General features: G+C 44.1%; 3 protein-coding genes across 3 annotated transcripts; 2 read left to right on the forward strand and 1 right to left on the reverse strand.

Annotated features, from left to right (window-relative positions):
- Window positions 1-4108: 4108 nt before the first annotated feature.
- On the forward strand, window positions 4109-5829 carry BDV37DRAFT_278869 (FAD-dependent oxidoreductase; the record flags this gene model as incomplete). Its single annotated transcript, XM_032086180.1, has 4 exons — window positions 4109-4431; window positions 4488-4759; window positions 4815-5182; window positions 5245-5829. 4 exons carry the CDS (start codon window positions 4109-4111, stop codon window positions 5827-5829), a joined length of 1548 nt encoding a protein of 515 aa, XP_031945697.1.
- Window positions 5830-10378: 4549 nt separating this feature from the next.
- On the reverse strand, window positions 10379-11369 carry BDV37DRAFT_278871 (transmembrane amino acid transporter protein-domain-containing protein; the record flags this gene model as incomplete). The annotated part of the gene is made up of 3 exons (XM_032086181.1): window positions 10379-10798; window positions 10850-11079; window positions 11213-11369. 3 exons carry the CDS (start codon window positions 11367-11369, stop codon window positions 10379-10381), a joined length of 807 nt encoding a protein of 268 aa, XP_031945698.1.
- A 794-nt stretch (window positions 11370-12163) lies between these two features.
- Window positions 12164-13916, forward strand: BDV37DRAFT_171957 (uncharacterized protein). Its single transcript, XM_032079347.1, has 2 exons — window positions 12164-12287; window positions 12337-13916. Exons 1-2 carry the CDS (start codon window positions 12250-12252, stop codon window positions 13787-13789), a joined length of 1491 nt encoding a protein of 496 aa, XP_031945699.1. The 5' UTR covers window positions 12164-12249; the 3' UTR covers window positions 13790-13916.
- The last annotated feature ends 172 nt before the right edge of the window (window positions 13917-14088 follow it).

Consider the following 14088-nt stretch of genomic DNA (forward strand, 5'->3'; position numbering starts at 1 on the left):
TTTCAGGTAATAGGTACTAGCTTACCCCAAATTCTCCAGCGCATCCATCCTATTCAAATCTCTTGTCAGCTTAGGATTCCCACACGGAGAAGAACAGGGCTACTTATAGTCTATCCATTACCATTATGGAAAAAGATTTACGGTGTGTCTCGATGTTGAAAATCGTATGATCAACAAACTATCCCATTCTCCTAAGCAAGGAGCATGTTCTACTAGAAGATCAGGACAATTCCACTCTATTGAAGCTGGAGTGCTGCACAATACCTATCCCAAAGATACATACAAACCGTACTATTCATATGCTACTAATATTCTACTAGATATAATATCTTCACCGCTTATCATTATTGTAGCTAATATATTATCTGCATACAAGTGTGTTAGAGCTGCTATCTGAGGGCAGGGGTATTTCGGCAATAAATGAAAACATAGACAGTAGATTACGGGTAGAATAGTCTAGCGCTTTTAGTTGTTGCAGGACACGGCAAACGCATTTTATATGACGTATGAAAATAGGGTAACGGCCGCCAGTTTCAAGGCTATTTTGCTTGTCCATGATGTATCGAGAGGCTTTTACAGTGAGTAGTGCTGCATTTCGCTAGAATTGTACGACTTTGCGTCTCCTAAGGGTTGTTGATGGTAAATATCTTGGTAGGAAAATGCTCTTCATCTTTCTTAGTTGCTATGGAGCTGGCTGGGCCGCAGATCTCATGGTCACTGACAAATAAATAGAGGCTGAATCAGAAATCTACGAATCTAAAGATTACCGAGCCCAGTCCGAGTGATCTCTGATTCACTGCATCAGATCTCACTTACTAGCGTCCGAGATATGGATCGCCCCACATGCAATAGGACACTTGATTTGGAAATCACCCTCAGAATTGAACTGCAACCAGAGTGCATCATCATACTATGTGTGCAAGCTAGTGGCCAGTCCCATGGAAACATATCAAGGAGACTGGCCCCTAAATTGACCCGACAGGAGGCTTAGGCAAACCCTTGCTGGTGTTGGAGAAAAACTCCAGCAACACTCGGCTCTGTTCATGTACTTTTTGACACCTTTTATTAATTACCTGCGTACACTTCACGAGTGCTCCCAGGAAGAAATTTGCCAAGGTGTTTGGTAAAAGCCTCGTGGTACCCATCAAAGTCCCCAGAAATGCAGAAGTGATCGTGCGCCTCCACCTCTAGTCCTTGACTCCTTGCAGATCGGGCCCTGTCTCGGAGGGGACCATGCTAGACGGTCCATGCATAGCCCACTTACGCCACAGCATGAGATCTGCAAGATACATGACTTTCTCCGTAATGCATGCAGCATTATGTATAGTGACATTCTCACCGTATTTCACTGTTTTCAGGCTGCCTCAAGCTGAACAATTCTGATGCCAGATCAGGTTAAGATCTCCTGGTAGATTTCTCGAATACTACGCACGCCGACTTTTTGTCAGTACATGACCCAATCTGGTATCAGAATAGGACCTAGATTCTTCAGCTTGATTGAGTCTTCGAAGACTAAATGGCGGTGAAAAAGCAATGTAATGTATTGTTATGAAGAAAAGGCGGAATGTCGGACCAATGCGACCCTAGCTTAGGAGACACACATCCTATCCCTTACTTGGCTCAGCCGTAGTATTCATAATATTAATATTCTTGGTATATATATGGACCCTCTGCTGTATAATAATTCTATCAACAAAATCTCAGTCTCCGGCCTTTTCCCAAATTCGTCTTTTAAACTATCTTTTACCCTTGTGACAGCTCGAACGAAGTCTTTCGGCAATATGAAGCTTCTTGCTATCCTTTCTACAGTTATGTTTACTGCTGTTGCAATAGCAGGACCCATACAATTTGATGGTGAAATTGAAAAAAGACAAGTAAGGATATAAGCTTGTTCTTGCTTCAGAGATAATATATGGGTCAAGGCTGATAGATGGATACTGATAGGATGTACGTTTTTAATTCCTTCCTGCGTCACAGATAATATATGGATATCTAGGCTGATAGCTGAATATGGATAGATTGTATGTGCTTAACTCCTTCCTGTTTCAGCGATAGTATAAGATTCCAGGCTAACAGCTGAATTTGGATAGGTTGTATGTGTTTAATGTCTTCCTGCTTCAGAGAGATAATATAGGGATTCAGACTGACAGAGACGGGATATGGATAGAATGTATGTGCTTAGCTTGTTCCTGTTCCAGAGATAATACAAGAATCTAGGCTAACAGAGATGAGAAATGGGCAGGATGTATGTCAATCTCTTCCTACTTGAGGGATAATATGATGATATTCAGGCTGACAGCTGAATTTGGATAGTTTGTATGTGTTTAATCTCTTCCTGCCTCAGAGATAATATAGGGATTTAGACTGACAGAGATGGGATATGGATAGGAAGTATGTCAATCTCTTCCTAATTGAGGGACAATGTGATGATATTCAGGCTGACAGTTGAATTTGGTCAGATTGTATGTGTTTAACCCCATTCTACCCCTGAGAAAATATAAGAATTTAGACTAATAGAGATTGGATATGGATAGGCTGTATGTGTTTAACCCCTTTCTACTCCAGAGAAAATATAAGAACTTAGACTAACAGAGATTGGATATGGATAGGATGTATGTCTCTATCCCCTTTTTATTTTAGAGATAATATAAGAATTTAAACTGACAAAGATTGGATATATATAGATTGTATGTATTTGACCCTTTTCTATTTCAGAGATAATATAAAAATCTGGGCTAATTAAGATGAGATATATATAGCTTGTATGTGTTTAACCCCTTTCTATTCTAAAGAAAATATAAGAATTTAGACTAACAGCGATTGGATATGGATAGAATGTAAGTCTTTATCCGCTTTCTGTTTCAGAGATAATATAAAGATTTAGACTGACAGAGATTGGATATGGATAGCGTGTATGTTATTCGACCCCTTCCTACTGAGAAAATATAAGAATTTAAACTGACAGAGATTGAATAAATATAGATTGTATGTGTTTCACCCCTTCCTATTCCAGAGAAAATATAAAGATTTAAACTGACAGAGATTGGATATATATAGTTTGTATGTATTTGACTCCTTTCTATCCCAGAAAAAAAAATATAAAGATTTAAACTAATAGAGATTGGATATGGATAGCCTGTATGTGTTTGACCTCTTCCTGCTCCAGAGAAAATATAAGGCTTTGAACTAATAGAGATTGGATATGGATAGCAAGTATGTCAACCTTTTCCTACTTGAGGGATAATATGATGATATTTAGGCTAACAGCTGAATATGGATAGGGTGTATGTCAACCCCTTCCTGCTCCAGAGAAAGTATAAGGATTTAGACTGACAGAGATGGGATATATATAGCTTGTATGTGTTTGATCCCTTCCTGCTTTAGAGATAATATAAGGATATCTAAGCTAACAGAGGTGTATTACAAATAGATTGTACGTGCTGACTCCCTTGATTCCATTTCTACTGGAGGGATAACTTGAGAATATTTAGACTGACAGAGATGAATATGGATAGCCTGTATATTTTCAGTTCCTTCCTACTTGAGGGATGAGACATACTAACTGCATCAAGTCAACACTTCATGTGTGATGTACATGGTACTACAGTATCAGCAAGGCCTCATCGAGGTAAGAACCGTGGTCACACTAAGGCTGTTTAGTGATATATGATATATTGATTTACTAGTATATCCGAATTACGCTGGTGAACAGATCGCGAAGTCATTCGGCTTTCAGATTGGATATCGTTCTTTTTTTGCCTTGGTTCAGGTTTTCCCTATTTAGTTAGGTTTCCCTCCACCGTTATGCAAATGCAAAGGCTTCTTCTATAATACTTCTTCTACTGTAGTTGCTCTATATAACGCCGGTAAATACGACCATAGGGTGTGGAGAAAAGGGCGTCTGGGTGCATTTTCCGTACATACGAGGCCACTGTTCTATTGGGCCACGTTACATTCAGGCTAGCCGCCCAGTCCTGCATTAACCAAACCCGTTTAAGTATATCGACCGGTAAAATGAAATGAGTCTAAAGAGGGGTCGAAGATACGACGTATTTAATATAAATCGTATACTGGTGGCCAACTTAAACCTAGGTTGCACTCAGTTAATATGCCATTGCGATCGATTTCGGAGGAAATAAACCCCCACAAATTTCGAGTGGTCATTGTCGGCGGCTCGATTGCTGGCCTGACTCTTGCCCATGCTTTAGCTGCCTACAGCATTGACTTTGTCGTTCTAGAGGCCCGCGAGGAAATCGCTCCAAATGTTGGCGCAAGTATTGGCTTCACCGGGAACTCCCCCCGGATCCTGGACCAACTTGGTGTGTGGGATGAACTCGCGGAACTCGCGACCCCTATAATCAATAACTATGCTTGGAACGATAAAGGCCATCTGCTTGGATACACAGGAGCCTTCAAGCTATCTCAAGTTCGGTCGGTCCTATTCTCCCCTCGCTTTGTGGTGTACACTGTTGCTAAGTACATGGTAGCCATGGATACCAGGTCATTTTCCTTATGCGACAACAAGTACTGGACGTGCTCTGGAATAGGTTGCCAGACAAGAGCCGTGTTCTAACTGGTAAAAAGGTGGTTAAGATGCAGCAGACCTCCACAGAAGCGACTGTGCACTGCCTCGATGGGTCTACCTATACGGGTGATATCGTCGTTGGCGCCGATGGCGTGCACAGTATCATTCATCAAGAGATGTGTCGACACATGGAAATGATGCAGCTGGGTGATTCATTGCTATCTGAAGATAAGAGTATTTGCAATGATTGATGATATCCTGCTTCAATGGTTTCTAACAGTAAATCTAGGGATGGTCACGCAATATCGCGGTGTCTTTGGTATTTCAAACTCGGTTGCAGGGATCAGAGAAGGAGAGATGCACAATGTCTTTGTAAAGGGGGCTTCTATCCTTACTATTGGCTGCAAGGACCATGTGTTTTGGATCGTTGGAGTCAAGATGGAACGAACATACTACGCTCCAGAAGCTGTTCGTTTCGATCAGTCGCAACTGGAAAATGACCTTGCTTTTTTGATGAGCAAATACGTTTGCGCAGGAGTTCAGTTTAAGGAGGTATATCAACGAACTATTAGATGCAGCCATCTACCTCTTGAAGAAGGTATATTTGAGCGATGGAATTGTGGAAGGGTGGCTTGTATAGGGGATTCGGTCCACAAGGTACGATTATTCAGCGTATTTGATATGCATTCAATTAGGTTTTTCTGCTAACCCGATGTAAGATGACTCCAAATCTCGGCCAAGGAGGATCTTGCGCTATAGAAGACGCCGCAACCTTGGCCAACGCAATAATAGATATTGTGGAAAGCCCAGAAAAACAGCAGCTTCCAAATATCGAAAGCAGATTGGACTCCTGGGCAACTGTTAGCAAACCCAGAATGAGGCTTATATGTACACTATCAGAGATGGTGATTCGGATGCAATCGCTAGATAATGTGGTCTATAAGATTACTGGCCCAATCTTTTCCAAATACTATATGGACGCTTTTGCAGATCTCATATCGGACATGGGTGTGGGTGGAGAATGTATATCGTTTCTACCTCTACCCAAACGTCAAAGCACCGGGACAATGCCATTTGGGAAGCGACATTATATCGGTGCCCCGATTATACCATCCGGCCGTCTATTTTGGACCATCCCGCTTATGATTTGCTTCTCCTTGAGCATTATTATGTCTCCCGGAAAGGCCCCAGCTTCGAGCCCCTGGGACGTTTATTCTGCGTTTTCAGATCTGGGAATTTTCCAGGCCATCTGGGCCATGGAGAGCGCAAGGTTTTGCAACGCCATAACTTTTATGAGCTGGTAAGTCTTCTTCGCCTAATCTTATAGGGATGCTGAAAAGCTAATCTCAACATCACGCCCAGTTGTCTTCCAATGTCTCTACTAGCCCACTCAAGCATGGGGTTATGGAGAACAGCGCCGGCTTACTTTACATTCTACTATGTGTTCTCTGCATCAAAACGTCTCATTCCTGACAGCCGTCCTATACGATTATCATATGCCAAGTCGATGATCCCCGCGCTGATAGTTGGCTTCTACGTACCTTCACTATGGGCTCGGACCTCACAATGGTCTTCGCTTCAGCTACTCCTTATACCAGTTATCTTTAGCCTCTTACATCGTTTCCTGGCCAGTTATGTACAGGATACGACTGTTGATGACAGAATAGAACGTCCGACAGCTGATTTGCCATGGATCAGGGCATCATGTACTTTGACCATTTTAATTTCGGCCGGCGTTTCCGTATGCAGGCATTTTGCGGTTCCTGGGCAGGATAGACTAGCCCACTCGCTGTCTTTGGAAGCGACTTTAAACGCCCAGACAATCGGTATTGGCAGCGCAGTGGCCTGGGTTATCTTGGAGTTGAAAGATGTGAGCGCAGAAAAGAAGCTACGTTTACCTTGGTTATACATATTTTTGGCTCTGCCTTTATGCCTCATCCTAGTCGGACCAGCAGCCACGTTTGCTTTGGGATGGGGTCTGAGAGAGGAAATCCTGGCTAGAGATTATAGAGAGAAAGCGTCGACACATTCCGTCGCCTCTAGAGAACATGTCAGGTGAGGTGGTTTTCGTATAGATATCTGAGAAGATCCGTGGATTTTGTTCTCTTGGCAGGAGTTTGCCAGTGCAACCAAATATGTTGTGTGTGATTGAATGGCTTTGTTAACTGAATCACATAAAGTAAGATGGAAACAGGCCCAAGATCACAATGATTTAATAGTGCGTTAAACCAGGGGTGATTGTGCAGAACCTTCTAGGTTACTTGTAGATGTGAGCCTATTTCGAAATCTCTAGGTGAAACAGAGCTTCTTTTACTGTATGCCAATACGTATCTCTTAGTAAATGATTTCCACGGTCCCACAGTGGTGAGACGGAAGCTGGCGTTATGCATGGTGGGCCCCCTTCTCTAAGATCTTTTCGCCAACATGCAACAAGGACGGGATAGCTGGCTCCGTGTCGTGAGGAATATGGACTTCTTCTACGGCTTCGAAACGTTCCACCTGGATGACCATAACGAGCGGGTTCATCGGGCGACTTGAGTGTTAGAGCTGCTGCTTGGGCGGTACAATCACTGAAGTATGCCGGATCGCCACCCCTGTTTGGCGAGACAATAGAAGTTTATATATAAGTTGCATGGATAGTACGTCTCACCGTACAAGTGGTATTCAATTTACGCTTTTAGACAAGGATGACCTTGGTGTTGAAGCTCGCCTCTAGCAGCATGAATACGTCGTGGTGGAAAGGAGGGAAAGAGGTATATTTTAGCCGTAGTATGCTAAAGGGCTGGCGAACCCCAAATTATAGCGAAGAGCATGCATACCGGTGGGGCGGTTTGCAGTAGGTTGGCGAGGAGTAGGTAGCTGTCAGCGTGAGCCTCGACTCCCCTCCGATTCCCATTCACATTCATCGCAGCTACGCTTACAAACAAGACCAAGGAAGAAGTTTGGTACCATAGCTATGATCATATACCTAGGCGCGCATGACTGTAGTGACAGTGGTTGATACAATATCTTCACAAGTAAGAGACAACGAATAACAAACACAGCGTGTGATGTAATGCCCAAGCTACCCCGATGAAACAAGTTCTCCTCCCATCATCGAAATCCATATCGGTCGTTCAGGCCCGAAACACAGCCCGAAATCGGAGGTGGAGAGGTCGGTCGAGATGGTCGAGGCGCCTGTTCGATGGGGATGTAGCGGTTGGACATTGTACGATTTAATGCTGCCAAAATCAAGTTAGTCAGGCTGACGGTGGTCAAAGATACACTGGACTCACGCTGCAAGAGGAACAAGAGCAGCTAGAGCAGTTTCCACTGCAGCAGTTACAAGCACAGGGAGACATTCTGAGGGTAGATATGAAAAGGTGGTTTGGTTGATAGAAGGATTGAAGGTTTGTGATGAGGGTTGAGGAGCTTGGCTTGATGATGGCGGATGGACTGAACCAGACAGGCATGGCATGGAGGTCCTATTTATACATTGCTGGGCTGTCATGGAGAGGACCGGGGCGTGTTGATTTCATTGTCTAATGATCGAGTTCCGCGTGAACCGCTGAGAAAAACGGGTTAATCCCGCTCGGATCCCTCATCGTAATCTCTATATTCGACTCATGACTTGGTTCGCATCGGTTTGTGGAGAGGGGGCCTGTGGTGAAGCTCGGAGGTCTTGAGTCTTAGCGAGGCTAGACACTGGACTGGACCTGAAACCCAGATGCTGCTTCTCCACATGGGCAGATGCTAAAGAAAAGAAGGCAACAAGGACGCGCTACCCGCCATATTTGCCTGGCATGGGCCCTTGATGGAGACACTAGGTGAAAGTGGGTGGTACGCCTTGTCTCTCCTTCATCATGGAGACATGTCGTACAGGCCGATCACAATGTAGCAGAAAGGTCTGAAATGAAGGCCAAAAAAAGCAGAAAGAAGTTCCAAAGCATTGTCGCTGCGTGAGCGTCGAGCAGTTTTATATTATACCCAGAGCGTGAAAATGAGAACCTTGAGGCCAGGAGAGAACCTTGGGAGCACATATCTGCCCCTTACTGATACTTGGCCCTTCTTCGCAATTTGACGACTCGGGATATCTCCTCTAGTCATCTTCCTATCACTAATTCGATGGCCGAGAGGAATTAATTATGATAACCGGACTGATCTACAGCGGTTGTAAAACTCTGACTTCATGCCGATTCCATGATGCCTGGCATTATTCTATTTTCATTACGTGTTCCTCTCTCACTAATCTCAAGGGAGAAAAAAGCAAAAAGGACCAAGCTCGCTTATAGAGTACGGTATTTATAATTTTCTTCTTACACATTACCACTCCCTACCAGGATCCTACAGAGGACTGTATACTCTATGCCCACAAAGGCTTAGTATCGTCAGCGTCCTAAACCAAAGTAGTGTCGACTTTGCCGTCTATCAGACAAGCGAGATGAGCAGGGTATCCGACGAAAGGCAATACAGCTGACTCCTGTTAGCTCGGGGCCGGTGCATACAGGCCCACCGAACTATCCCGTAGTTGCAGGAACCACAAAATTGGAGGAGAAAATTGATCATGGCTGGTTATGGTGACGATCAGACATTGCCATATCACTGGATACACAGCATAGCCTTCCTTGGAAGGAGTAAATGCTGATAGACAGTGACCAGCCAAGCAATATCCCAATTCGCGGGGCTTCGTACTAGGCTGACTGCCAGGTTAGGTCATCTAGTTGCCTTGTTTTCTTTCTTCTTTTAGCGAGATACGCCCTCAATCAACCCCATAGGCCATACTTAGCCTTTTGTCTGAGGCTTGGCAGTACAGTAGTTTATCAATTACCAGATGGTATGTGTAATCGCCACACTGGTACGTGTCAGGTTTGTTTTCCAGCTCCACTGGTCCGAAATCGTGCCAGTGGTAGAATATTTCTATCAAATTAAGTTACTGTGATTGGTGGTCTATTCACTTCTGCGATTCAGGAAGGTTGCTAGAGCCAACATGTGTTCGAAATTCTCTGAATCAATTCTAGTTCTTTGCCAACGAGCAGACCGTTGTGGAATATGACCTCGGAGATCCCATACGTCAATAGAATAGCTGTGAAAGTCATGTCGACTCCAAAGACCACGCACCAGTTGGAGTTTGAGTACAGGGTCTATAACGCTAGAGGATTTAGAGTTAGCGTATTTGATGTAGGATAGAAAATAAAACAACGACTATTCCACAGGAGAAATGCTAGCAAATAGTGAGGGTCGTTCTATTTGCCATGATGCCCACCATACTATAAATGGCTTTATAAGCGCAACTCTATCAAGGGACTCTAGTTACCTATATTTGCTGTATAGAAATATAGGTAAAATGCTTCTTTCACAGCTGAGATTATCTCTATTTTCTATAATATATGCCTAGATTCCAAGCACAATTCTGACAATTACGAAGGACCTAGTTAATTCCCTCTCTATATATAAATAGTCAGAATATGTTGACTTCCATCGCCATGATGACGTACGAAACAACTAAGAAAATAATATTTGGCGTCGATCGAGCTATTTTACCTTTAGATGCTGACAACTACTTATGGTCCCACTCACCGTTATGCAAAGGACTCAGGTTCTCTATAATACATCTTATTCTACTGTAAAGTTTGTGTAGATCGCCACACCGCTAATAAGTCAAATCCAGATGCTCAGTATTCACATCATAAGTCGCACATTCCTACACTACCAGCTGATAAAGTCTATGAAGAAAATAGAGAGCTTGTCTGATTGAACTATCCCATAAAATTTGACTTTGCATCTTCCATTTGGGGTGCGATAGAGCTATCCTGGAACAAGTGTATAAACTACAATAATGAAGGCCCATGTAATCGTGATTCTCAAAGCCAACGCTCAAGAGTTCGAGTTGTCAGCGCATGACCACGCAGAAGAACCTGAAGCCGCCTTGTTAGAAGCAATGATATTGACACTGGAGCCGTAAGTTCCAGCAACCATAAGAAAAGACCCACAGATAACGGTGAGGATGCTCCAAGATGAAAGTAGAATCCATTTGAGGGTTGGTTGCTCTCTGCCGTTTTTCCAGTTATCATATAGCCACATGCATCCCATTGGCTGGAAGGACATGAAAGTCCCCAGCAAGGCGCCGATGAGGGAAACCAGATCGCCAAAGATGGGGATCGCACTGGCAATGATGTAAGATAAAACTGTAGTGGCGAAGGTGCAGCTCAACCATGTTGCCCAGTGTTTGAAAGAGTTGGCCGTGAGATGTTCAGACCCTCGTAGTATGCGGACGAAGATATATTTGCTTGAAAACTATACTTGGTCAAAAGAAAGAAGTCGAGATTCACCATTTATATCACTCACATGCAGGACGATGATTGTGCTGACTACCAGGCCAGGAAGTGCGCCATATGCCACCTTCTTGATCAATATACCGGCAGATCTAAGGGCTGGTGATGCAACGTATGAGCCGCAATAGTAATAAATGACGATACCAATAGAGACGTATATTGAAGTTACAGCAGATTGGCAGATAAGTAGGGATCTTGTGTAATTCGAGGGATTGCGCATTTCTGCCGCAATGGGAAAGAATCCTAATTTGCAATTATCAGCGCATGGAATTTTAATATTGGAACATAGCATTTTCATTCGCAGAAACCAATGGCCGCCCATGGTAGCTTCGTCACTTGGTCTACCTCGAGGAGAGAAAATATAGGGTAGACTGACCAGGAGTACCAGAGTACGCAAAGACAATGGACGAGACTGCAGTAATTGCCTGGGTGAACGATAGATTGCCAACAAGCTTGTAGTCCGATACCCAGGGTCCGTCGCCCTTGGGCGCTGTTGGAGGCCCATCCTGGAGACCGACTGCGATCGTGGCCATCATAACTAGAGATCCTTGAGTATGTACTTGGAGGCAGGTTACAATGGTCACGCGTTCAAGGTCGCTCCTGCTATCGGCTGCGTGGTAGCAGAGCTCGCTATTGACGGAAAGACGACTGACGATATCTCGAAATTCCTGTACCGACTCCGGCGGGCTCTAGTAAACTATAGTTGAATGGCGTGTACTGCTAGTTGTTGATAGGTATATTGATAATGTTAGCTTCGATCGTTCAGAGTAAAAGGTTTTATAATATTATAAGTAGTACATCCCACTCCACAATCACGGGTTCTTATCGATTTCTGCCCGCAGACATCCTGTTTTATTCCCAAGTATTTAGGATCCCTGTACGTTTACATAAGACATCAGTATAAATGCTGAGAAATAGATGTATTCTATATATTTCTCTATAAAGTGTAGCTATTAAAAACAAAATTGACGGAGAATGAGCTGTACACTATATGTAATAGATTGTATTATGACCCCTAAACCTAGGCACGACTGTAGCCCCTAAACCAAGCTTAGTAAAAGGACAGTACGTTAGCGGAAGCTATTTTAGCGGAGACAATATATACCAATGAGGAGAGCCGTTGTTGCGGAGTGGCCGCTATGAGCCCCCATCGATAGCACCAAGCGTTGTGGGGATGGACCGAGTATAGCCTAGGGAAACAAATAGTACAAACACTACGGCGAACCATAGAGACCAGATATGTAGGCCACGGCTACGGGCTGCGACGATCTCTCTCAGACGTCAGTTACTTGGGACTCATCGGGATTTCAGGCATTCATCATAGTGGGTCAAACAAAATTTACAAAATGGGGGCCATAAACTTAGGTATAAGTTCACTCCTGACGCTCACCATCAATTACTGCGACAACCACTATGGAAGCTAATCATTTGAAGTCACCACACATGCAAAAGTAAGTCGCACCGAATGGACCAAGACTGCGCCCCACTAACACCGCTCAGTATGTTCCCCACGTTGCCAATGGATTGTTGGATAGCCATCACGGACTTTTTAAGGCCGGGTGACATCGTGTCACTTTCTGCAGTATGCAGAGACCTGCATATATCTCTTCGTCCCTTGGTTTATAATAGGGTCTCTTGGGAATGGGAATCAGTGCCCGTTGAACGCATCCTCCAACTGCTGCGAACTGTCCTGCAGAATCCAGAACTAGCCCTGTTAATACATCATATCACTATTATGTCTCCCCCAAGAAACGCCCTTCTGCACGACTGGAATCAAGCCAAGGTGAAACCTGAGATTATGAAGGACGCGACCGTTTGTTTTGCGGACGTAGTGGAGCTTGCCCAGACACTGGTTAAGAACGCTGAATTTCCCGACGCATCAAAGTGGAATGAAGCTCTTGGGGATGGCAATCCTTATGCCTTTGTCGCCATTTTGCTCTCCCAGCTACACGATTTAAAATCTCTTCGACTGGACTATTCCTTTGTCTGGAAGCTGGGATTTCCAGGGCTAATGATGAAACATGCCCTTTTCTCCGCCCCCGAAGGCCTGCTATCAAGATTTACCCACCTTAGCATAGTGGATTATGGCAGCAATGTGCCCATCGCTGAGGAGTTTGATGGTCTATATAATGATTTTGATACCACAGCCGGCTACCCTCTGTGTGACCCTGATCAATTTATGGCATGGTTTTACTTACCAGCCATTCAATCCTTATCAATCTGGCTACGGAGCTTTCAGGATGTTATTGCTGATTATAACAGCCAGCAGGCTAATCTCGGCCAGCTGCAGACACTTGTTCTTGCTCGTACAACAATTACAGATGATGAAGTACAAGACATACTGGCCCAAATGGCCTCTCTGAAAATGCTCCATTTAGGCCTAGCATATCGATGGCATGATGAGATAATCCTGGAAGTTCCAGATTTTATCATTGAAGGCCTGGAGTCTGTTAGTCAGACTGTGGAAACACTATCCTTAGGGCTAGAGTATTACCCATACAACGAGGGGTATTATTCTTTTGACTGCCAAGATGAATACTCAAGAGAACAATTCCAAGGATTTTTACAGAAATTTCCCCGTCTACGCTCTGCAGAGGTCCCGATTACCCTCCTGGCAGGAATGAATACGGACAATACTGTTAATATTGGGAGCTTCTTGCCACCTACACTGGAAGAACTGTGTCTTCACTGGGACTGTGAAGAAGTGCTTCGGGGGTTGTCAGAATCGGAGTTTTATGACTGTGTGTGGCGTTTGCTGGATGACCTGCACTCACATTCTCCTAACCTCAAGCGGATCATGATCCGGCAGATGGTGTGCTCTCCAGCTACAAGGGAGAAACGCACGAAAGAGCATGCAAAGCTACAGGTAGCATATGCTCAGGCTGGAATTGAGCTTCAGGCGGTCTTTGACTATCTATCTCCCGGCCTGTGGACACAAGACGGCTATGTATGATGGAAAATAGATATCATGGCAGTGGTTAAGATACATCTTTTTCTTGTTCCTAGGCTTATTTAGGTTCATGGTTGATATTGTCGTAAGATTACTTGATCCTAAACATACAAGGCTTCTTCAAAGTTGCGGACGGTTATATTAATAAGGCTAACATCACAAGATAGAGTAAGAAACAAGTTTTCCAACATCTTCAAATCCCACTATATGTAACGCCGCCCCACCACCAACCGATCCTCTCTCACGCCATTACAAACTGTTGAGTTGTTCTAGGAACCAACATCTGGGTGACAGGCCTACTT

Source organism: Aspergillus pseudonomiae, assembly GCF_009193645.1.
Source record: "Aspergillus pseudonomiae strain CBS 119388 unplaced genomic scaffold BDV37scaffold_6, whole genome shotgun sequence".
Classification (NCBI taxonomy): Eukaryota; Fungi; Ascomycota; class Eurotiomycetes; order Eurotiales; family Aspergillaceae; genus Aspergillus; species Aspergillus pseudonomiae.

What these genes read in the sequence shown, in the direction of transcription:
- BDV37DRAFT_171957 (XM_032079347.1), top strand. Translation starts at nt 12,250, where the DNA reads ATGGAAGCTAATCATTTGAAGTCACCACACATGCAAAA. An exon ending in AAGTCACCACACATGCAAAA is followed by an intron (nt 12,288 to 12,336) that starts GTAAGTCGCACC and finishes AACACCGCTCAG; the next exon opens with TATGTTCCCCACGTTGCCAA.